Source organism: Vigna radiata, unplaced genomic scaffold (genome assembly GCF_000741045.1).
Source record: "Vigna radiata var. radiata cultivar VC1973A unplaced genomic scaffold, Vradiata_ver6 scaffold_285, whole genome shotgun sequence".
Taxonomy (NCBI): Eukaryota; Viridiplantae; Streptophyta; class Magnoliopsida; order Fabales; family Fabaceae; genus Vigna; species Vigna radiata.
The window spans coordinates 158,903-182,200 of record NW_014542216.1 but is presented as its reverse complement, the minus strand read 5'-3'; the positions used below and the strand labels follow the sequence as shown (position 1 = coordinate 182,200).

At 32.5% G+C, this 23,298-nt stretch overlaps 3 protein-coding genes across 4 annotated transcripts; all 3 read left to right on the top strand.

The window, feature by feature from the left end:
- Nucleotides 1–1,159: 1,159 nt before the first annotated feature.
- Nucleotides 1,160–3,678, top strand: LOC106779413 (UPF0481 protein At3g47200). 2 transcript variants are annotated; one of them, XM_014667509.2, is made up of 3 exons: nucleotides 1,160–1,236; nucleotides 2,014–3,286; nucleotides 3,367–3,678. In XM_014667509.2, the coding sequence occupies exons 2-3, from the start codon at nucleotides 2,026–2,028 to the stop codon at nucleotides 3,372–3,374; spliced, it is 1,269 nt and encodes a 422-aa protein (XP_014522995.2). In that variant the 5' UTR covers nucleotides 1,160–1,236; nucleotides 2,014–2,025; the 3' UTR covers nucleotides 3,375–3,678. The 2 variants fall into 2 exon arrangements, with proteins under 2 accessions (XP_014522995.2, XP_022632289.1); XM_022776568.1 differs by having other exon boundaries at nucleotides 2,014–3,678.
- A 1,232-nt stretch (nucleotides 3,679–4,910) lies between these two features.
- Nucleotides 4,911–7,525, top strand: LOC106779407 (UPF0481 protein At3g47200-like). Its single transcript, XM_014667504.2, has 3 exons — nucleotides 4,911–4,940; nucleotides 5,944–7,269; nucleotides 7,353–7,525. The coding sequence occupies exons 2-3, from the start codon at nucleotides 5,949–5,951 to the stop codon at nucleotides 7,358–7,360; spliced, it is 1,329 nt and encodes a 442-aa protein (XP_014522990.1). The 5' UTR covers nucleotides 4,911–4,940; nucleotides 5,944–5,948; the 3' UTR covers nucleotides 7,361–7,525.
- A 12,861-nt stretch (nucleotides 7,526–20,386) lies between these two features.
- LOC106779410 lies at nucleotides 20,387–23,063 on the top strand. The gene is made up of 3 exons (XM_014667508.2): nucleotides 20,387–20,533; nucleotides 21,331–22,816; nucleotides 22,899–23,063. Exon 2 carries the CDS (start codon nucleotides 21,343–21,345, stop codon nucleotides 22,813–22,815), a length of 1,473 nt encoding a protein of 490 aa, XP_014522994.1. The 5' UTR covers nucleotides 20,387–20,533; nucleotides 21,331–21,342; the 3' UTR covers nucleotide 22,816; nucleotides 22,899–23,063.
- The last annotated feature ends 235 nt before the right edge of the window (nucleotides 23,064–23,298 follow it).

The following is a 23,298-nucleotide window of genomic DNA, read 5'->3' as shown; positions in this document are numbered from 1 at the left end:
ACCATCTTTTCTTTTCTCTCTCTACATTAATGGATTATTCACATGGTTCGTATTTGAATTTGTGATATATTACATGTATATAAACATTTTTCTAGAAATTTAACAAAATTTTACCATTTATTAAGTAATTTGAAAAAAAAAATATATTCAATAGCAAAAATAAGATTGAGTCAAACTTTTTTAAGAAAATATATCACAAGTTTAAATTTGAATAATGTAAATGCTCCATTAATGAGCCATGTAAATGCTCCATTAATGTAGAGAGAGAAAGAAAAAAATTATTAAGAATAGTGGGGAGGTGTAGGGTATTTTTGGAATAAAAGAAAATAGTGGGGAGATGTAGAATATTTTTGAAATAAATTAAAATAGTGGGGAGGTGCAGGTTCCACTTGGAGAGGTGTTGGAGAGGTGGAGGGAACAACACCCTTGGACTTTTATTTTATAGGCCCAGTTTACATTCCAACTCTCTTTTTTTAGGAGCTTCTATATTCTTTTAGCATTTGCATTAAACATTAATAGATTGCATGAAAAACACAAGCAAGTGAATCAATTTATTCACCAAAAGCTTATTTTGCTAACAAGACCTCACTCTCATAATTCGTTTCATTCTTCAAAAATCAGATGTCATTTGATGTCCTGATATTTATTTAATCCACCTGTTTGACTTAAAACTATACAAAGACCAGATCGTATAAACAAAAGATCCAATCCGCATGTGATACCTGAAACTATAATGTGTGTGTTCTACTTGCAACTTCAGGGAGGAATCAACCAATCATATATTCTTTGAGTGTGAAATGGTGTACCATTATGCTTGGCAGGTATTTGGAATGGTGTGGCACTTAATACTTTCTACATTTTATGGAATTATTGAGTTGTATGAGGAAGAAAATTTAAAAATGAAAGGTAGTTTTTTTTTGTGCTTTAGGAAAACGTAATTCAGTGGATATTTAGAGTTTTCAAGTAGAGCATTTGGAATTGAGTGAGTCTAATCAGTGAAGAGGACCTAATAGCTTCATCAGTTAGTATGCTAAAGTCGAATGCTGGACAATTGGTTCATACAAAATCTGAACACGAGATAGCGTGTAAGCTGGTTTTAGAATAAGGAATTATTATATAAAGCATATGAATCATCGTATGAGATGAATCAGAAAGCAGCTGCTGATTGTGGGATATTGGGGCTTTGCTTGTTAAGGTTATTCAATTGCTGAACATTAATCCAATTCCTCAACACAGGTTCCTTCTCCTCCATTTTTTGCTCTATTTAGTTCCAATATTCTTCGATTTCGATGCATCCATGAATACATTTTTTCTGCACTCATTATTTTAGCTACAAAGGGTCTGTGTCTTGTTGGTTGAAGTACTATACTGTATTCATAATTTTTTTAAAGTGGGCTGAATTTTTGTTGTTGTGAAGTATCTAATTCCTCTTTGGTATCAAATCAATATCCTAAATCTTGGAACCATATTTTGTGGTTGATAAATGCAAATTGAATTCCAACTGTCTTTTAAGTGCTTTACCAGTATTGTATATTGACCAGTGCATACACTTGATGATATTTTTATAGTAAATAGTGGGATGTTTTCCCTTTTTTTCTTTTTAATGTAAAAAATCTTTTATATCGATTTTGAAAATGTTTGATATATCCATTATGTTTAAGAAAGCCTATTAAAATAGGTATTTATAAGGAAAATGATATTTTAACACCATTTTTTTATACCATTTTAACACTGCATACGTGTCAAAATGTGGTTGGACGATTTTAAATTAAGAAAAAAAACTTTGGTTTTTCTGTTCCAAATATGTCCTTGGTTCAGCTTTTCTTAATTTGAAATCGTCCAACCACATTTTGACATGTGTGGAATGTTAAAATGGTGTAAAAAAATGGTGTTAAAATATCATTTTCCTATTTATAATTACTAATTACTGCACCTTTAAAAATGTTATTCTAAAATTCGAAATCCTAAGTCCTAATATTTCAATACGTTATTATATAAATTTTCATGTTACAGAGTTTTAACCAAATGGAAGGAAAATCAAGAGATGTAGCGATTGAAATAGAACGTTTAGAGAGAGAATGGACTGAGATGCTTCAAAATGTGAAACTTCCAGAAATGAATGATATCTCTATGCAAAACATTTATAGGGTACCACAACATATTCGTGAAAGCAATCCCAAAGCCTACACGCCTCTAATTGTTTCCATTGGCCCTTATCATTACAATAGTTTTGGGGCCATGGAGGAGCTTAAACTGAAATATCTTATGGGATTCCTAAATCGAACACGACTACCTATGCGAGAATTTGCTGTCAAAATTAAAGAATTGGAAGAAAAAATTCGAAGTTGTTATGCAGACACTATTAAATGTAATGATGATGATTTTTTAAAGATGATTTTAGTTGATGCTTGCTTTATCATTGAACTTTTTCTAAGATGCCACGAATACAGTTACTGGATGGAAAAAGATCCATTGCTGCTAAAACCATGGATGCTAGACTATATTCAGGATGATTTGCTACTTCTCGAGAATCAACTTCCGTTCTTTGTTCTTGAACAACTTTACAACCTCACTGGTATGAATGAGAAATTACTTGACATTACTTTCAATTATTTTAAGAAAGAAAGTTTAAGAATCATGTGTCCAAGAGAGAGTCCAGAACACTTCACTGATTTTTTAAGATCTTCTATAATATCATCATCAAAGCTTGGTCTTGAAAATCTGGAAAAACGGAAAGTTAAACATGTATACAGTGCAAGCCAACTAATGGAGGCAGGTCTTCAGTTCCAGGTCAATCCAAATAAAAGCTTCCTTGACTTGACCTATCCTAAACATGGAGTGCTGAGCATGCCAATCTTGACTATACATGACGGTACAGAAGTTTTGTTCAGGAATATGATGGCATATGAACATTGCCACCTTTCGTCTACATATATCATTTCTCAATATGTAGCGTTCCTAGATTTTCTGATCAATACAGAAAAGGATGTGAACGTACTTGTTGACAAGAAAATTATTGTCAATTTGATGGGTGATACTAATGCAGTGGTTACAATGATTAATAATTTGAGCTCAAATATTGCTATGTCATATTTCAATTCACACTATTTCTCCATCTGCAATAACTTAAATCATTTCTATGAAAATCCTTTCAACAAGTACAAGGCTATATTCATACACGAATACTTCAACACTCCTTGGAAAATAGCTTCTACTACTGCTGCAATTATGCTACTTTTGCTTACGTTTATTCAGACTGTATGTTCAATCATCTCAGTAGTTCGTGGTAAGAAATCATTATACGTATACTAAACTACTGTTACGAAATGAGTTAGAACTGATAAAATGGTAATGTTAAATGTGCAGGTAAATAAGGAGATGGATAGTTAAATAAGGAAGAAGAAAAGTCGGTTAAGGTAAGAAGACGTAGACGATTATATCTGGTTGTCTAAGCTGTAATTGTAAGAGAACCTTGGAAGTGTAAGGTAAACCTAAATGTGGGAGTTACTATGTATGACAGATTTTATGAGTAGTTGTATTATGATGTTTTAGGAGTGAAAAATTCAGGAGGAGTTTATTGTTATGTTTTGACTTTAAATGGTCATTACACTGGTCATGATTTGTAATAGTTGATAAACATTATGGTTTGGAGAGGAGAAGTGCAATGAAAATCTTACAAATTGTAATGTTTTGTATAGGTGAAATTCATCATAAAAGTAAGTCAGATTATTCATAAAAACTTATTTTCCTAAAAGTTGGCTGAGTATGAATGTCGATATGAGTCACATAAGTAAAAGATTTAAGATTATTCGGCCTAAGCCAAAGATGAAACCGAATTAGAAATTCAGTCGAGTTAACTTTTTGTTGTTCCCAAGTATCTATCTAATTCTGCTTTGGAATCAAATGAGTTATCCTCGATCTTGAAACCATATTTTATGGTTGATAATGCTATTTATAATCGAAATATTTTTAACAGCTTTACCTGTATCGTATATTGACCAGTGCATATTGATGTTATTTAATAAATAGTGAGATCTTTTCTCACTATCTCTAACGTTCAAGTCAATAGGAGTGGATGAATGATGTGAGAGTAGTAATTATTAAGTATTTAATGAGTATTTCCGGGAGATGATGTATTTATAGACCTTTTGGACCTATCGAGAAGATATTAACATATTCTCTTGATACCTTATTAAATAATAAAATAAATATACATGTCTCTTTAAATAACAAAATTATTTGCAATAGTAGCTCTACTATTATTTTCGAGCCTATAAATGATGTTGAGCCAAGTAAGGTCAATCCTCCACTTCTAGCAAACCCGCTGACGATTGTATTTACTCTTCCACTTAGCTTAGTCAGGTTTGTTAAGGTTCCATGTAAGGTGGGGCATTATAATTGTTGAGGCCTATAAATTATTTTGGTCTAGGCCATATATTTACACTTGTTTTTCGTTTCATCATTTATCTTTTACTTACTATTTCACGAGTTTCTCATAGTTATTTATTTGTGGTAAACTTATATATGCAAACGTAAAATTTAAAAAAATCCAAGTAAATAAAAGCAACTGAAAGATATGAAAACGAGTAGAAATTAAGCTAGCATAATTTCAGCTTCAGTGTTATAAAAGTACAAACATATTTGGTCCCTCCATCTTTGAAACTTATTTGGCACGCATGAGAATCAGAGTGACTGTTTTCAACCCAAAAAGCTGTACAAAGAGCCAAATGCTGGACAATGGGTCCATACATTATCCACAAACGCACTAAATCATTCATTAATGAACTGCAATTTATAGCCATTAGATTTCGAAAGATAATCAATGGTGTTGACTTAGAAAGACTTCAGCACACGGAATTATTATAAAAGCATGAATAGTTGAAAAGGTGATTTAATTGCTAAAAGATTAATTATATTCCTCAACAATTTCAACATATCAGGTTCACTCTCCTCCCTTTTGCTGTATTTAGTTCCAGACCTTTGATTTCATCCATGAATAGATTTTTTTTGCACTAATTATTTATCTAGAGATGTGAATATGGGGAGTCAGGCATCTAATTAACTCGATGGTTTAAGTACTATATTGTATTCAGAATTCTTTTTAGATGGGTTATCTTTTGTTTGCTTTGGTTTCAAATGAATTATCCTCAATCTTGGAACCATGTTTTATGGTTGAAAAATGTAACTCTTTTACTGCTTTACCAGTGTTGTATATTGACAGTGCGTACTTGATATTTTTAATACTTAGTAAGATATTTTCTCTTTTTTCTTGTTATTTCGGGTGTATGGATAGGGTTTGTAGTTTGCCTCCAAAGCTGAGTATTGGGCATTTCTAGATTTCTCGTTTGTATAGCTCAAGTGCTCTTGTCGAATTTGGTAACCAAATGGGGTGTTTGGTCAAGTCTCCTAGTCTTGGATGGTACTTTCAAAAGTACATGACACTATAATATTGTAATCAATTTAATCATATTTTAATAAAAATCAACTACTTGATTGGAGATTATTGTTTTGATCATTTTGTAACCGATTGGTCACGATGATCAAGAGGTCGGCCACGGGATGAACTGCCGATTGTGTTCGGTCCAAAGTGATTAATCGGTTGGCCAAGAGATGAACGGTCAAAAGTGATCAATTCAGAGTGGTCAGCTGAGCATGATCAATCCAGAAAAGTTGATCAAATGTGGTCAGTTAATAGTAGTCGATAAAATGTGTCGATCATGGATGGTCAACCAAAAATGTAATTGGTTTTGGAGTTAGTCTCTTTGGTTGATGTAGATTTCTTAATATAAAAAATGTTCTAAATCAACTTTAAAAATACTTGTTATATGAATTATGTTTAGGAATGCTTATTAAAGATTAGTATTTCTAATTTTTACACTCCACCTTTAAAAATGTTTTTCTATAACTCAAAATCCTAGTTTCTAATATTTCTGTATATATCAGCTTTCATGTTACAGTGGTTTAACCAAATGAAAAGAGAATCAAAAGATTTAGCCATTGAAATAGAACGTTTAGAAAGACAATGGACCGAGATGCTTCAACATGTGAAACCTCTGCAAACGGATGAATTCCATATGCAATGCATTTATAAGGTACCACCGAATATTCGTGAAAGTAATCCCAAAGCCTACACTCCTCAAATTCTTTCAATTGGCCCTTATCATCACAAACCATGTGACCTTAGTAAGGAAGACAACAGTTTTGAGGCAATGGAAGAGCTCAAACTCAAATATCTCAAGGGATTCCTAGATCGAACACAACTACCTATCAGAGAATTTGTTCTCAAAATTAAAGAAATGGAAGAAAGCAATATTATTCGAAGTTGTTATGCAGACACTATTAAATGCAATAGTGATGATTTCTTGAAACTGATTTTAGTTGATGCTTGCTTCATAATTGAACTTTTTCTAAGATGGAATAGTAATTGTGAATGGAAGGGAAAAGACCCTTTAATGCTAAAACCATGGATGCTAACCTATGTGGACCTTGACTTGCTACTACTGGAAAATCAACTTCCTTTCTGCGTTCTTGAAGAACTTCACAAGCTCACTGGTATGAATGAGAAGTTTCTTGACATTACTTTCAAATATTTTGGGAATAGACTTTTCGGAAACGAGTGTTCAGGAGAGAGTCCAAAACACTTCAATGATTTGCTAAGATCTTCTATAATATCATCATCAAAGCTTGGTCTTGGAAAACCGGAAGAATGCAAACAAATTATTAAACATGTATACAGTGCAAGCCAACTAAAGGAGGCAGGTCTTGAGTTCAAGCTCAGTCCAAATAAAAGCTTACTTGACTTGACCTATTCTAAATATGGAGTATTGAGCATGCCAAGCTTGGATATACATGACAACTCAGAAGTTTTGTTCAGGAATATGATGGCATATGAACACTGCCACCTTTCTGCTACAAGCATTGTTACTCAATACTTAACGATTCTAGATTTTCTCATCAATACTGAAAAAGATGTGAACATACTTGTTGATAAGAAAATTATTGTAAATTGGACCGGTGATGCTAATAAAGTGGCTACAATGATTAATGATCTGAGCTCACAACTTAGCATGCCATTTTTCAATTCCCACTATTTCTCCCTCTGCAATAGCTTAAATGATTTCTATGAAAACCCTTGTAACAAGTACAAGGCTACCTTCATACACGACTACTTCAACACTCCTTGGAAAATAGCATCTACTACTGCTGCAATTATGCTACTTTTCCTCACGTTTCTTCAGACTGTATGTTCAATCGCCTCACTATTTCATGGTAAGAAATCATGCTATGTCTATACTTATATGCTGCTATGAAATGAGTTACAACTGATAAAATTAGCTATGTTAAATATGCAGGTAATTAATGAGATGGATTGTTAAATAAGGAACAAGAAAGTCAGTTAAGGGAAGAAGACGGTGATGATTGTATTTGACTGTCTAAGTTCTATTTGTAAGAGAACCTTGTAATAAGGAGATTTACTTTGTTGTTGTTTTTCTTTCCTAAAAATAAATATTCAACTTTTTTTCTAGTTTTTGGTTATCCTTAACTACCTTTATTACAAGCTCTTATAAATATTTTTAAACTTATAAAAAAATATCTTCACTTTTATCATGATTATTAAAATTATATATATTATATTTTTGTTAGTAACAGTTCCTCAAGAAGTAAGTAGTATTGCAAATCCAAACAAATTTTCAAACTCAATTTTTTACAATGCAATTACATTACAACTCTGAAAAAAAACTTAACTTTCCAAAAAAATAAAAAACATAACTTTCCATATTAGTCAACCTCCTATAAGTTACCACATAATTTTTAACTACTTGACTAAATAAAATCCCTTTTAATAAAAATTGAAATAATACTTTGATAATTGAAACAATAAATAAAATAAAAAAGCCGAAAAGTAAACTCCTAACACACCTTATATTAGAGGCTACGTTCACTAATTTATTTTTTCGATAAAGTCAAACTTATTGATTGATAAGGACTTCATAAATATGTCACTCAATTGTTTGAACCTTTGTCAAGAAGAAAATATTGATTTGAATTTCTTATTTTTACTTGAAATACAGAGTTGGGAGAGATGTCACAATTTGATTATCACTAAAAAAGAAAAACATTTTAGCGATCAATTGTTGTAGTGTAATATATCAACAAATACATCAGTACCTCCTGTGTTCCCTATGCAAATCAACCAAAATGTTGCAGCCACAAGCTCTGATTTTGTAGCTAAATGAGTTAGAATACATTATTTTAAACACCATGAAAAAATTACGAGTCAATAGTAAACAATATTCCAAAATATTCTTCATATCATAAAAAAAATCTACCCAATCACGGTTAAAATATCCAAACAACTTCAAAACTTGAATTCATAGTTTATGGTTCCTTTGATATATCTAATAACTTTTTTTTTTGATAATTTTAGATACAATTCACTATGACAATGAGACAATATGTTTACAACATTCATAATATCAGACCGGGTTGTTCACATACAAAAAGCAACCAATCAAACTCCTAAAATATCATTCATTTCATTAGTACCATTTTGTACAACTTTTCCCTTTGATTTATTGGGTATTAAGTTCTTTACAATCCTCGTCTTTGAATTTTTTAAGAACTTGATTTTTTTTGGCATATTAAAACTTGGCTTTTCTTCTTGATTGATCTCCATTCCAAGAAAACATGTCATCAATCCATTGTTTGTCATTTCCAAACCTTGCATCTTGTCTTCCTTAAACTCATCAATAATTTTTGCATTGCTACTAGTAATTAAAATATCATCCAAGAGAAATAACAAGAATTTCCATGCTAATGTGTTGAACATAAAATGTGGATTATAAAATCCTTTTGTTTTAAATCAAGGCAACGAAAATACTCATTTATTTTACTATACCAGCTCTTGGGTCTCTTTTAAGCCATAAAGAGCGTTATGTAGTCGGTAGAATTTGCCTTCTCTACCTTTCACCACAAAACTCTAGATAGTTCATCATAAATTTCTTCTTCAAATATCTATTTAATTAGAAATGTTGATTTGACCATCATTTAATGAATTTTCCAGACCAATTGAACAGAAATTGCAAAAAATAATCTTATTGTATCAAGTGTGGCAACTGGTGCAATTGTGCCAAAGTAACTAACAAAAAAAAAAATGTGCATATCCATTGACTACAAGTCTAATTGAACCATAAATATTTAATTTAGTTCTGAATACCCATTTCAGACTATTCTCTTTTTGTATTGTAGTTTATCAACATGTTCCCATGTTTTGTTCTTTTCAATCATAAACAACTCTTCCCTCATTGCTTCTTCCATTTGATGTCTATAAAATGTTCTTTTTATCAGTTGATTCACATATTGCAACTTTGTATCTCTCATATATTTATGAAATCAATTGAGTGCCTCTAACATTATTGCAATCGAATAAGTGACAAGTTGAATAAAGCAATTTAATTTTTATTTTAAGTAAAACTCAAATTTATCTTTAAATTCGAGTTGACTTAGCTCGATCTTTGATTTGGAATTCATCACAACTTTTAGTCTTGGTCAATTAGGCTTAGTCTTTAGTCTAAATTGATTCGTCTTGACTTTTAATTAGGATTGATTGATTTCAGCTTTAAGTTTAGATCAATTCGGCTCGATCTTCGACAAGGGAACTTGACTCGACCTTCGAACCAAGACAACTCAGCTTGACCTTTAACCCATGCCAACTTGGTTGGACCTTCAATTCGAGGCAACTTAGCTAAACCTTCAGTTAGGGCTAACTCGGCTAGACCTTCGGATTAGGAAGACTAAACCAACCTTGGGCTCAACTTTCACCCAGGCTGACTTGACCCGACCTTTAGACGAGACTGACTCAGCTTTACCTTCTACAAGGAATAACTTTGCTTGAGCTTTAGCTCAAGATAACTTGGCTCGACCTTTGACCTAGGCCGACTCAATTGGACTTTCGACTCGAGTTGAATTGTCACGACCTTTAGGACGAGCTCACTTGGTGCCACCTTCAATATATGCCAACTTAGTTGACCTTCGGCCTAAGCCGACTCAGCTCAACCTTCATGTAGGAATACTTGGCTAGACTTCCGACTCAGTCCCACTCAGCTCGATCTTTGAGTCGAGAAAACTCATCTCAACTATCAATACGGGCTGAATTGGCTTGACTTTTGGCCTAAAACAACTTGACTCGACCTTTGCCCTTCGTAACTTGACTCGATCTTCAATATATACCTAAAAAGATTCCTAAATATATTTACCTAACATAGTTACAAATAAAATAGCTCCTAAACTCAAAATGTAATATTGAAACGTCTAATCTTTTACAAATGGTTAAAAAAATGCAATCCACTACTCCCAGACTTCCTTTATGACATGTTGCTCCATTGGAGACGTGTCATCAAATATCTACACAATGAATAGTTTGAGTCAAGTTATAATATTAATGACTTAATATCTTAGTTATAAAATGTTCACATTGTCAAATTTCATGAGTCAATGACATTTGCGGATATAATTTTATGCATGTGCCTCATGACATAATATCCGCACTCAAAGCTTCCCGGTTCACGTGAGCACAAGTTAAATTTATAAAATATCATAAAATTTATAATTGTATTTGTAGTTTGAAATATTAACTACTTACAGTTGGTGTAACGAAGTGTAACTTCAAGGGACGATATGTGTTCCTTGCAATCTTGAATGTGCATTAACCACTCTATTAGCATACTCTGAAGCTATATTTGGTTGAAAATAAATGTTTTTACTTAGACATTTGGAGATGTCAAAGCAAATTTATAGAAATTGAAACCTGACCCGGATTGTAGCATTAAACACAGACGAAAGGAGCGGGGGAGGGGGACCGTCGGTCTGAAGGTCGGCGAGACTCGCCATGGCTCTCACTCCTCGCACTTGCATCTCCAAGGCAGAGATCTAATCACCGGCTTCTTCTACAAGCTTCGAGAACGACACCTTCCGGCAACTGGGGATTAATCTTCTGAGAGAGCGCGCTTTATCCTACAACGGCAATGCCGTTCTTCGAATCTTCGATGACCCCTTCTTCATCAATCCAACACGGGACTTCCTTGCCTTCACGCGGTGCCTCCGCTTCTATCGGCCAAACGGATTTGTGAGAATCGCGCTACTCCATCTAATTCGGTCTTTGGCCCTGGCGGCGACAGCGCGACCGATGGTGGCACAGACATCGCTAGCAGCGGCAGGGCGCAGACATCGCCGATTAGCGTGCATAAGGATTGGCGAAAGAAAGACTAGGGAAGCTGAGAAATGGAGAAGAAAAGAATGTGAAGCTCAGTAGTGGAGAGAAAGGATGTGAAACTGTCTGGAGAAGAGAAACGCGAAAATGAAAAAATTAGAAGAAAAAAGAAGAGGCGCGAGAAAGAAAAAATTCAGAGGGTAAATACTACTAACCGGCGGTTTTGTTTACCAAACCGTTGAAATATTATTTTAAATAACTAAATTAAAAATTTATTGTGGTTTATTATAGAAACCGATGGAAATTAAGGGAGGTTTTTGAAACTCCGAAAATAAAACCCACCTCTCCTGTAATATGTTATTTTTATAGTGATATATTTATTTCTATCAGACAATATTCCGCAACCCAAAACCAATCAAGTCATATCTCATTCCATCCCCTGAACACTGCAATCTACTAGCATCTTCCATCCATGCGTCTTCAGATATGTTTTAGTATTTCTTAGAAAAGACAAAATTGTATGTGGCATTGCAGCTATGAATTAACACAAAGGGAAAATTTGTTACTTGTGTTGGGATACAAATAAAGACTCACATCAAGTAAAAGAAGGATTGATCATGGGTTTATATACACATAAATACCTCCAATGGTAAGAGATTTTTTGGAGTGATACTAAAAGCAAACCCGTAAGAACTTGGTCCAAGTGTGGAGATCTATATGTATGTTGAACCTCCCAACAACTTGAAAAAGATTTAGGTATAAGAAGAAGGAGAATAAAACTACATAGATATTATTTTTTTTAATTTTATTTTTAATCACTAGTAGTTGAAGTACTAGCAAAACAATGTAGAGAAATCATAGCAGCGATTTTATTTTTAATGTTTAAGAAGAAGTTCAAATGTGTTAAATTTTTTTAGTGTTAAAGAAGAACTAATATACTTGAATTTCTTTTATTGTGTTAAATTCTGTTTTGACAATACTTTCTTACCTAGTAAATGTTTCACTCTTTCGACAATACTTGAATTTCTGAATTAAATGTTTCATTGTTTCATAGATAAAAAGGTTTGAATTTAGTCATCTAAAGTTAATTTGTCAAAAACAACCACAGAAATTTATGTATGAAATTTCAGGTATGAACTAAAATATAAAACGGGAGAACAAAAGTGATACCAATCACCCCATCTGGATGTTATTAATAATATGCTTAAAAAAGTATTGAAAAGGTAACAACAACTGGCAACTCACATCAGAGTTTCATTGGATTCCATATACGTTTGCAGAGTACAGAGAGTAAAAGACATTTAATTGTTGTAAAAGAAGAATAATCTTTATCTAAAACAAAAGGAATGCGACCTGAAAGCGAAAGATGAATGGTAAAATGTTAGAGTATAAGGTGGTAGGTAACACTAGTGTAGTGAAGGGAACCACGGTTGTTTTTTAATATACGTCGCTTTTAGAACCGCAACATATACGAGCGAGGTAAAAAGATCTGGGACTTTAGGCCCCGGTACTAACTGCATATCAAACAATATCATAACAACAAAGATTCAACAGATTCAACACAATAGTCAATATATTTACATTTCATAATGTATAAAGTCAAATAATTACAAATCAACATGTTCTAATGTATTTTAAATATAAGAAACTATGAACTATTATATAATCTAACGAAATGTTTTGCAATTGCTTTCCTCAGGAATGTAAGTGGCTTCTAAAGAATTGGAGTAGGAGCCTTTAATCTCTGCACAAGATAATTGATATTAATTAGTGTATATGAATTCCAAATGTTGTAGAAAATCAAAATTCATTAAATTTAAATATTATCGTTTCCCAACCTCTTGTGATATGAGCACGAATAATATGGGTCATCTAATACTTTACATAGTATCCACACTCATATGATTCTTTCTGTCTGCTACACTACAATATATCATCACAGTTGTAAATAGTTAGTGAAAATCATTAAAACAAAACAGCTATAAGAAAGTATGGCTTTAACATATGTCAAACCTTGAGAGCAATCCATGCAAGCTTTCTACTGTTAGCAATTGATCTCCCAACCAACATCATACTTGCTGAAATAGAACTATATATAAAAAAAGATTTAGCATTCATTTATATAACAGAGAAAGTCCAAACATTGAGGTTCTTACTAATCTACTACGTGTCTGAGATGTGTGGAATGAGACTTGTGCAATGAGCAGAACCACAATTATAGAATTTTACATATTAAATCAATTCAATCATACAATCAATTCAGTCATACAACCATACAATTAATAAGCATTCAAATGATCAATTCAAACATTCAATCACACATAATTACATATATTCAACATACAAAAAAGTAAAAATTTACAAAAAAAGTTTAATAAAACATAATAATAGGAACCTAAGAGCATGAAAAAGAAGCCAACAACAGAGAAGATACGACTTTCCAAGTTTTGGAATGCAGCAAAATCACAATACCTACACACAAATACAACAAAACATAAGTCTCATCATCCAAAATAATAAAAAACGCAAGAAAATAATAAAAAATCTTATCTAAATAATCCAAAAACGAGACATAAATGAATAAACCACAGCGACGACACAATAATGCTTCAAAACTGATTTTGATTGGTGTAAATGCTTCCAAAATGATCATAAAGGCAACGAAGGCAATCAAAATCAAGGTTGATCGGTGAGAGTGCAATGAAAATGACGAGAATGGCAAAAACGGCGGAGGAGAGCTTTTTAGTTGCAAGGAGAGATTTCGAGGGAGGAAGACGAAATTGTTTTGTATTTTTTTAACCTAATTAATAGTTACTACCTCGCTTCATTAGAAAACTGGGGTAATAGAGGGGATACAACCTCGGTTCCCAACTTAGCCAAGGTCTATTTTTTTCACACTTTATGTCGCGGTTCCCCGCCTAACCGAGGCTCATTCTCTTAAATATTTTAAATTTTTTCATATCAGCGAATAGGCCGAGATTCCCCTAAGAACCGCGGTCTATTCCCTGACGCTCTACCTGCCCATTTATTGCAGGAGTGCCACGTGGGAAAAGTCATAATTTGACAGCGGGTTTTATGCCTCGATTCATAGGGGAATTATGGTCTATTCCCTGACACTCTACCTGCCCATTATTGTAGGAGTACCACATGGGAAAAGTTAGAGGGGTTTTATGCCTCGGTTCAAAGGGGATCCTCGGTTTATTCCCTAACTTTTATGGTGTTCAGACTATAGTAGGGAATGTCAAAATTTTGCAGGGACAATAAGTCGCGGTTCCCCTCAGAACCGTAGCCTATTCCCTGACGCTCTGACTCCAAATTTATTTCACGACTGACTTGGCAGGAATGTTAGAATTTTGCAGGGACAATAGGTTGCTGTTCTGAGGGGAACTGCCACTACAACAAAAATGCGATTTACCTACCGATATTTATATTCGGATTTTATCCGTACATAATATAAATATTACATACGGATTTTATATACGAATTTTTAGAAATATATTATATATGGATTTTATATACGGATTTTTATCTACCAATTTTTTCGTATATAAATGAAATTAAATTTATCTACCAAATTTACATACGAATTTTAAAATAATTTATTATTAAAATTAAAATTAAATTTTAGCTTGCTTGGCCGTCCAAATTTTTCCTTCTCGTGCCTCTTCAAAAAAGAAGATGAAAAGGTTAATGTTGTGCCTCACTCACACCATCATATCTACATTCTCGAAAACCCTAATGACTTTCACCTTTCACTTTCATATACATAATTATCTCCGAATCCTAGGGTTTCGTCCTCCTCTTTACTTTTCCTTCATTTTTAATCGATTAAAGCCATTTTCATACATATTAAAACCCTTTCTATCGTTTGTTTTTCAATTTCCACCGATTAAACTTCCATGTGTTGTTTAAACACTTTTCTACTGATCAATCTTGCGTTTGAACCGATTAATTGGTTCATACTGAGTTTCTCCCCATTTTTAGGGTTCCTTTGGTCCAGATTAGGGTTCATCATCCATTTTAGAGTTTTTCCCCAATCGTTCTAGCTTTTATTCGTTCGTTTAGGGTTTTCTAACATTTTCTTCCGTTCATTCTTTGTTTCGCTTTTGATCTTGAGTTCGTCTCGTGATTCCGTTGCATTTGCTCATCAAGGAAGCTTTGAAGGAGTTCGAGTCGAGCAAGCTACAAGAGATAAGTATTGATTTCCTTGTTTCTTTTTGTTTGTCTTGAATTGATTCAAGGGTGTTTTGATTTTTGCGTATATGATTGTTGAGTTTTTCAAATTTAAAGAGTTATAGTTTGTTTCATTCTTGTTCATACATATTTATGTGCAGAAAGAACTACCATTACGTTTATTTTTTGGGAATGGTCCAAGAGTCCACAAGAAATTATGCATAACATAGGGTGTGGCTGACAGACGATGTGGACAATGTGGTAAAGTTGGACAGCTAGTCTGCTTTTCCCCAAACATCTGAAAATGGGTACGTAAAACTTTCATGTTCTATATTCAATTAAATTACTATGAATACAATTATTCACAAAAGTATTATCTTTGACAATTTGTTGAGCTCGTTTTCGTTTCCTAGAATGATGATATTTTCATATGCATTTATGATTTTAGGCTTTAAGGAGAGTAACCATTGAAGAGCTCAATCAAACTTGCAATAGATGTAATGAACGTGGACACCTTGATCTGGATTGTGATCTCTCTTTTACAACTCAAAAATTGGTATTAGAAGAATGAATTACATACATAGATTCTATTTATGATTAAATAATATAACACAGAAAAGCATACATGAATAGTAAACTCATTAGTAAACAAGAGTAGTTGAAATGAATGTTGAAGATGAGAACTTTTGGAAAGGGAGAAAGTTGAGTCTTTCTTATTTCTCCATTTGACAGAAGATAAGAAATTAATAAATAGAGCATGATGCTTATTGGGGCACATGGAAATATGATAGAATGATGAGATTTTGAAATGCATTTTAAAGTAAGATGAACTTAGAAGGAAATTTACATGTGACATTGTTGGAGAACATGGTCTGTTAATTATAGATAGTTAATCCGACTTGTTATTTTGAATTTTGTAGGCTGAAATTCTTGTTCCCAAAAAGAGGTCAGTGCATTGTGGATTGTGTGGTAAAGTTGGACATAACCGAAGGACATGTTTGCAAGGAGGACGTGATGGAATGTTTATGGCTACAATATGTTATCAAGAATATCAGTACCTTTTTATCTTTTCATTTCTCAACATTCTCTTTTAAACTATTTCATCTTAAACAAACTGATTATAAATAGAGATTGGGTTTTTCCTATTTTTTCTGCATTCAGGCATGGCTTATTTTGTAAGCATAAACTCTGTTGCAATATTGGAAAATGTTTAGCTCTTTTAACTCTATCACAAATGTTGATCATGAGTTCATGTTGAAAAATGTTATTTTAAGCATCATGAACTAAATCACAGTGTGTCTTTGATGGAGAATGACTTTTATGGTTTGAAATGTAATCTATTGTATCAATGCATGCTCTCTGTTCTCTAGTAGTATCTTTCCTCACTTCTTTCATTCATAACATTTATGTCTCGTATACTACTAACTCATTCTACTTGAATTAAAGTTTTCGTTTAATGTCAGCTAAGTAACTTAGTTTACATTTGTATTTTTCCTTTTGTAACTTATAGGTAAGTTTAACTCTACAAAATAGGTTTTGTCTTTCATGCCTTTTTTGTTTGATGACTTTGTTTGGGTGCAGGCAGAAAGGGGGCCAATTTTAAGTAGCTTCTTCTATGCCTCTATTCCATCTCAGGATTGCTTAGAGTAAGCATTAGCTTTTGCTTTGGCCAACCGACTCCAAAAGCCTACTATTTTGGCTACTCAGCTGATGGATATATTTTCTCCTGTGATGAAGCATGATAAAGGTATCTAACATTCGATTCGCTTGGATATTCAGGTAACTAATGTTCTCTGTTGCAAGTACATATGTTCAACTCTGTTATTCACGTATGTTTCATGATGTCTATTTATGGGTCCTATAATTCAAATTCAGTCACTATACATATCCAATTTTAATATTACTTACTATTTAATAATTTTTATAGTTAGTTAATTGAATCCAGTTAGTTTCCTTTGTATTTGTTGTAGTGGACTTTTCAATATATAAAGGGAACATCTGGCAAGAGTTTCAAACAACACCAACCAATAGGTTGATCAAGGTTTAGAACATCTTTTTTTGAATTATTATAAAATTGCCTTTGTTAATCTATAGTGAATTTTATTTGATTGGAAATTGTTATTCTCAAAGGATGAAAGCTTCTTAGTCATAATTTCAATTGTTTAATTAATTAGATTATGCGTTTTATCTACTTTGCATTATCATGTATTATTCAGTTCTTGAAGTATGTTCTTTCTTCCCTCCAAATATTGGTCAACTATGAGTTAAATTACAATTGATTGGAAGTAATTGGGGTACTTTTATTGTATCGACAGAGGGTTTAATAGTAGTGGTTGCAAGTAATTGAGGTACTTTTATTTGAATATGTACTCTGATAAGTTTAATTGTAGAGCATTTTATTTCAATCTTAATCATCTGGATATTGAAGTATGTACCTTTACTTGTTCATTGTACTGCTTTTCATTATTCTAACCTTTACTTGTTCATTATGCCAACTATATTTGAAAAGGATATGTTTGAAAGGTAAGCATGAAGATGATAAGGTAATGGCATCATTGTCTTGAAAAATGTATTTGTTGTTTTTCAAAATTTATAACTATTTTAATTTTGCTCCTAGTTTTTGGTATGCCCCTGCAATTAAAGTCAACTCCTTATTTTAATTTTGCTCCTAGTGTAAATATAGCTGTATATTAAATACTCTTGTAAATAAATGTATTTTTAAAAGAAAATTTAAATGAGTAATATTAAAATATAAAATTTAAATGAGTAATATTTGTAAAGATAACTTTTATTTTAGAACTATAAATAAAATATAAAATTATATAAAATCAAACTTTAAACAATCTTTAAATAATTAACATTTTATTTAATAATTTTAGAAATTCTCATTCACATATTTTAAACTATGATTTTACTATCCATTTCATCATCAAGAAATAATTAAATACAATTAAACACCCGCTCTCCAAGAATGTATTTTTTACTGTGTGTCTGATTTAGTGTTTAAGAAAATTATTTTTCATATCTTATTGGTAATATGATTTTTTGGTGATAAAGTTTACTTGTGAGTAGGTATCAAACAAAAAAAAGGCTAAGGGTTTGACGAAAATGGGGTCGCTCCTGGTTTCGTTCCTAACCTTTGTCCACCATCCCTCAAGCATATATGAAGTTGTAGGATGGAAAGTTTTTCTACAAGCAATCAGGAGAACTCCTAACACCATTGCAACATAAGAGGTCAATTTGATTCAAACTAAGAGTTGCATGACAATGATCAAGTACAAGATAAAGAATCCTTTAATTTGTTTCGTTCTTATTGTAATTATTAGTATTAGAAACATCTAGACTTTAGTTATTACTATGTTTGAGTACTTAGAAATTTTAATTTTATAGTATGTGAACTTTAAGTGTGAAATTATTGTTCTGAGTTTCTTGGGTTTTGTGGTAATATGGAAAAACTTGATTGTACTTTCCTTGGGTGCTTGTTATTTAGTCAAAGATGAAGTTTCACCTTATTAAACTTATATGTATTGGATACGTGAGGTAACTTAATTTTTTTTTTATAAAGCTTTATAGTTACATACGGCCGTATATAATTTATATACGGATTTATCTGTATATAATCTTAGCTACGACAATATTATATACAGATTTTTGTTCGTATATAATCTGTATATAATCAAGTATTATATACGGATTTTGGGTCTTATATACGGTATTTAGCTGTATATAATTCAATTTTTTCTTGTAGTGCGCGGCCTATACTGTCAATATAATTTCAAAAATGTCACCGCGCAATAGTATACTTCGGTTTCTGGGTAACCAATGCATAATGTGCACGGTAATAAATCAATTTTTTACTAGTGTAATGATAAGGGCTGGAAAGTATATGAGAATGAGAAGAAAGGTAAGATGGAAGTGAGGTTGAATGGTATTGACCGTAAAGGCCGAATGGTGGAAGGTGTGGAGGGGTCTAGCCGAATGATGGAAGGGGGTGAAGAGCTGGAACTGAACGATAAGAGACAAAGGAAAGCAAGTTGAACGGTGGAAGGCAGGGAAAGGTCAAGCCAAATGGTGGCGCGGAGAGGTCTAGCTGAACGGTGGAAGGCGGTGAAGAGCTGGTGCCGAATGGTAGGAGGCAAGGGAAGGCAAATCGAACGATAGAAGGCAGAGAGAGGTTAAGCCGAATGGTGAAAGGTATGGAAAAATCATGACGAACAATAGAATACGATGAAGAGTTAGAGGCGAACGATAGGGTGCAGGGGAAGCAAAGACAAACGGGAGTTGGAGCCGATAAAAATTCCAAAATTTTTCCAAAATATACAAATAAAAAGTCACTTTTCTAAAATTTGAGAGAATATAAAAAGAAGAAATTATGGAAATGCATAAAGTAAAAGCACGATATCATTATCTAAATAACCCATTAATTAATGAACTGCAATTTATTATATATCTCCATAAATTAACATTTTATTATAATATTTAATCGAAAAAGTAAGTGTTAAATGTTTATGGGTGAACAATCCATATATTAATTTTTACATACACTTTATATTTATAATTTTACTTTTTAATATCTCTTTCTTTAAAAATGCAAAAACTAACTTTTTTTTAATGACTACAATATTCCTAAAGTGGGTTGTTTAGATGGTAGATCTAGTGTATAATATAAAATTTAATTGGAAAAGTAAGTGTAACCAATGGTGTTAAAGTAGTTTATTGTTATATAAATTGACTTACAAAGACTTCAGCATAAGGGATTATTATATATATAAAGCACGAATAATTGCATTAGAAACAGTTGCTGAGTTGTTGAAAAGTGATTTAATAGCTGAAGATACTTCATATTCCTGGACAGCTTCACGATCTCAGATTACTTTCCTCCTATTTGCTTTATTTGGTTTCAATTTATAGATTTTTTTACACATTATTTTATTGAAAAAGTAAATGTGGAACGGTTGTTATTTATGAAATGTGGGGTCAAAAGTAGTTTTTTGTTTATATAAAGAAATTGACATGGAAAGACTTGAGCATAAGGAATTATTATATAAAGCAGGAATCAATGCATAAGATGAATGAGAAAGCAGTTGGTGAGTTGTGGAAATTTAATTGGTGAAGAATCATCATCTTCCTCAGACAGTTTCACCATACCAGGTTCTTTCTTCTCCTATTTGCTATATTTGGTTCCAATCTTTTGCACTACTTATTTTAGCTGGAGATGTTGAACTTGGGGAGTCAAGTACTAAGTTGAATTCAGAATTTTTTCAACTTGATTTTTTGTTGTTGTGAAGAATCAAATGAAGTAACCTCAACGTTGGAATCATATTTTATTGCTGAAAAATGCTAATTATAATCCAACTTGTTTTTAACAGCTTTACAAGAATTGTATTTTGAGCAGTGCCAACTTGATGATATTTATATTAAATAGTGAGATATTTTCTCTTTTTTCTTATTAATGTAAAAGATGTTTTATATCATGTGTTTCGGAAAGCCCTTTTAGATATATTTCATGTTGAGATGTTCTGGAAAATTCATTCTGGAAGAAATTCTATACATTTTGTAAATTTTGTTTCGGAAGATGCGTATTAGAAAATTCATTTTTAAAAATATTCCATGAATTTCAAAAATTGTTTCGAAAATTACATTTTGGAAATGTCATTTCGAAAATTTTGTTTGTGAAATAACATCTCAAAAGTCTCGTTCTGAAAATTCTGAAAAACTTGTTTCAAAAAGCCTTAGAAATACACAATCTAAAATTCATTTTTCTGATGGGCAAAATGGTCATTTGATAATTTAAACGGGTACAATAGGGATCAATTATATTTAAGAATGGTTATTAAAAGTAAGTATTTATAATTAGTAATTAATCTACCTCTAAAAATGATATTCTAAAACCAAAAATCCCAAATCCTAATATTTCAATAAGTTATTAAATATTTTTCATGTTTCAGAGTTCTAACCAAATGGAAGGACAACTGAATGATTTGGAGAAAAAATGGAGTAAGATGCTTCAAAATGTGACTGCTCCAAACATTGATGAAATCGATAAGCAATGCATTTATAAGGTACCATCAAATATTCGTAAATCTACTCCCAAAGCCTACACACCTCAAATTGTTTCCATTGGTCCTTATCATCGCAACAGTAATAAGGCAACTGAAAGCCTTAAACTGAATGAAAGCCTTAAACTGAAATATGTCAAGGCATTTCTGAATCGAAGAAAACTATCCGAAAAAATATTGGTTGCCAAAATTAAAGAGATATGCGAAAACATTAATATTATTCGAAGCTGTTATGCAGAGACAATTGAAGGTAACAATGTTGATTTCTTGACTATGATTTTTGTTGATGCTTTGTTCATAATTGAGATTTTTCTAAGATGGAGTGATCCCCATGTTTGGGAGGAAAAAGACCACATAATGTTAAAACCGTGGATGCGACTGGAGATTAAGCATGACTTGATGATACTGGAAAATCAACTTCCATTCTTTGTCCTCGAACAACTTTACAACCTCACTAATGAACCACCCTCCATAACCAATGAACCACTTTCCAGTACCACGAATGAATCATTCCGTGATACCAATGAATCACTTCGTGATACCCCATCCTTTTTTAAGATGTGTGTCAACTGTATACGAACTGGTACGACTTGTTTCAACTGCATACGTACAAAAGAACCACTCACCAGTACGAATGAACCACTCACTGGGACGAACAAACCAATCCTCTCCTTTTGTCAGATTTGTTTCAACTGTCTTAAGAGCACAAGTTTTGAAACCGAGTGTCCGGAAGAGAGTCCAAAACACTTCACTGATCTGCTTAGATCTTCAATAATATCATCATCAAAGATTGATCATGGAAATCAGACTGAAAGCAAAGAAGATATTAAACATGTTTATAGTGCAAGCCAACTAATGGAGGCAGGTCTTGAGTTCAAAGTCAGTCCAAATAAAAGCTTTCTTGACTTGGAATTATCTGAAGATGGAGTGTTGAGCATGCCAAGCTTGAATATAAATGCCAGTACATACCTTTATTTGAGGAATATGGTGGCATATGAAAGTTGCCACCATTCGGCTACAAAAATCATTACTCAATATGTAGCCATCCTATATTTTCTTATCAAGACTGAAAAAGATGTGAATGTACTTGCTGACAAGAAAATTATTGTCAATTGGAGCGGTGATGCTAATAAGGTGGTTACAGTAATCAATAATCTGGCTTCAAGTATGAGTATGCCAGACTTCACTCCATACTATTGCTCCATCTGCAGTGGCTTAAATAATTTCTATGAAAATCCTTTCAACAAGTACAAGGCTATCTTCGTACACGACTACTTTAACACTCCTTGGAAAAAGGCCTCCACTATTGCTGCAATTGTGTTACTTTTGCTCACGTTTGTTCAGACTGTATGTTCAATCATCTCAGTGGTTTAAAGTAAGAAATCATGACAATTTCAATACTTAAATAATGGCATGGAATTAGTCAAACTGATAAAATTGTTATGTTAAATATGCAGGTAGTTGAGGAGAGGATTCATTAAATAAGCAAAAAGGAAGTCAATTGGTGAGGAAAGTATTTGATGATTGTATTTTGAGTGTCTTAGTATAAGGAAAACTTTGTGATGTTATATACTGAGTTGTTGCTTTTCTTTCAATGAAGATTCAACTTATTTTCTGATTTTTCTATTTGGATTTAGTATAAGGGAAATCTTGTGATGTTAGACTTTGGATGTCAAATCCAAAGAGATGGCAAAGTATGAGTGATCTGTTTGTATGAATTCAGCCTAAAATGAAAAAGATACAATGATGGGAGAAATTAAACTAAAGAATTCTATCTAGAAAAGAAACTAGAATGAACCTTGTATGAGAATATTAAAACAGGGCAAAACCAATGCAATATGTGAAAATGAGCAAATG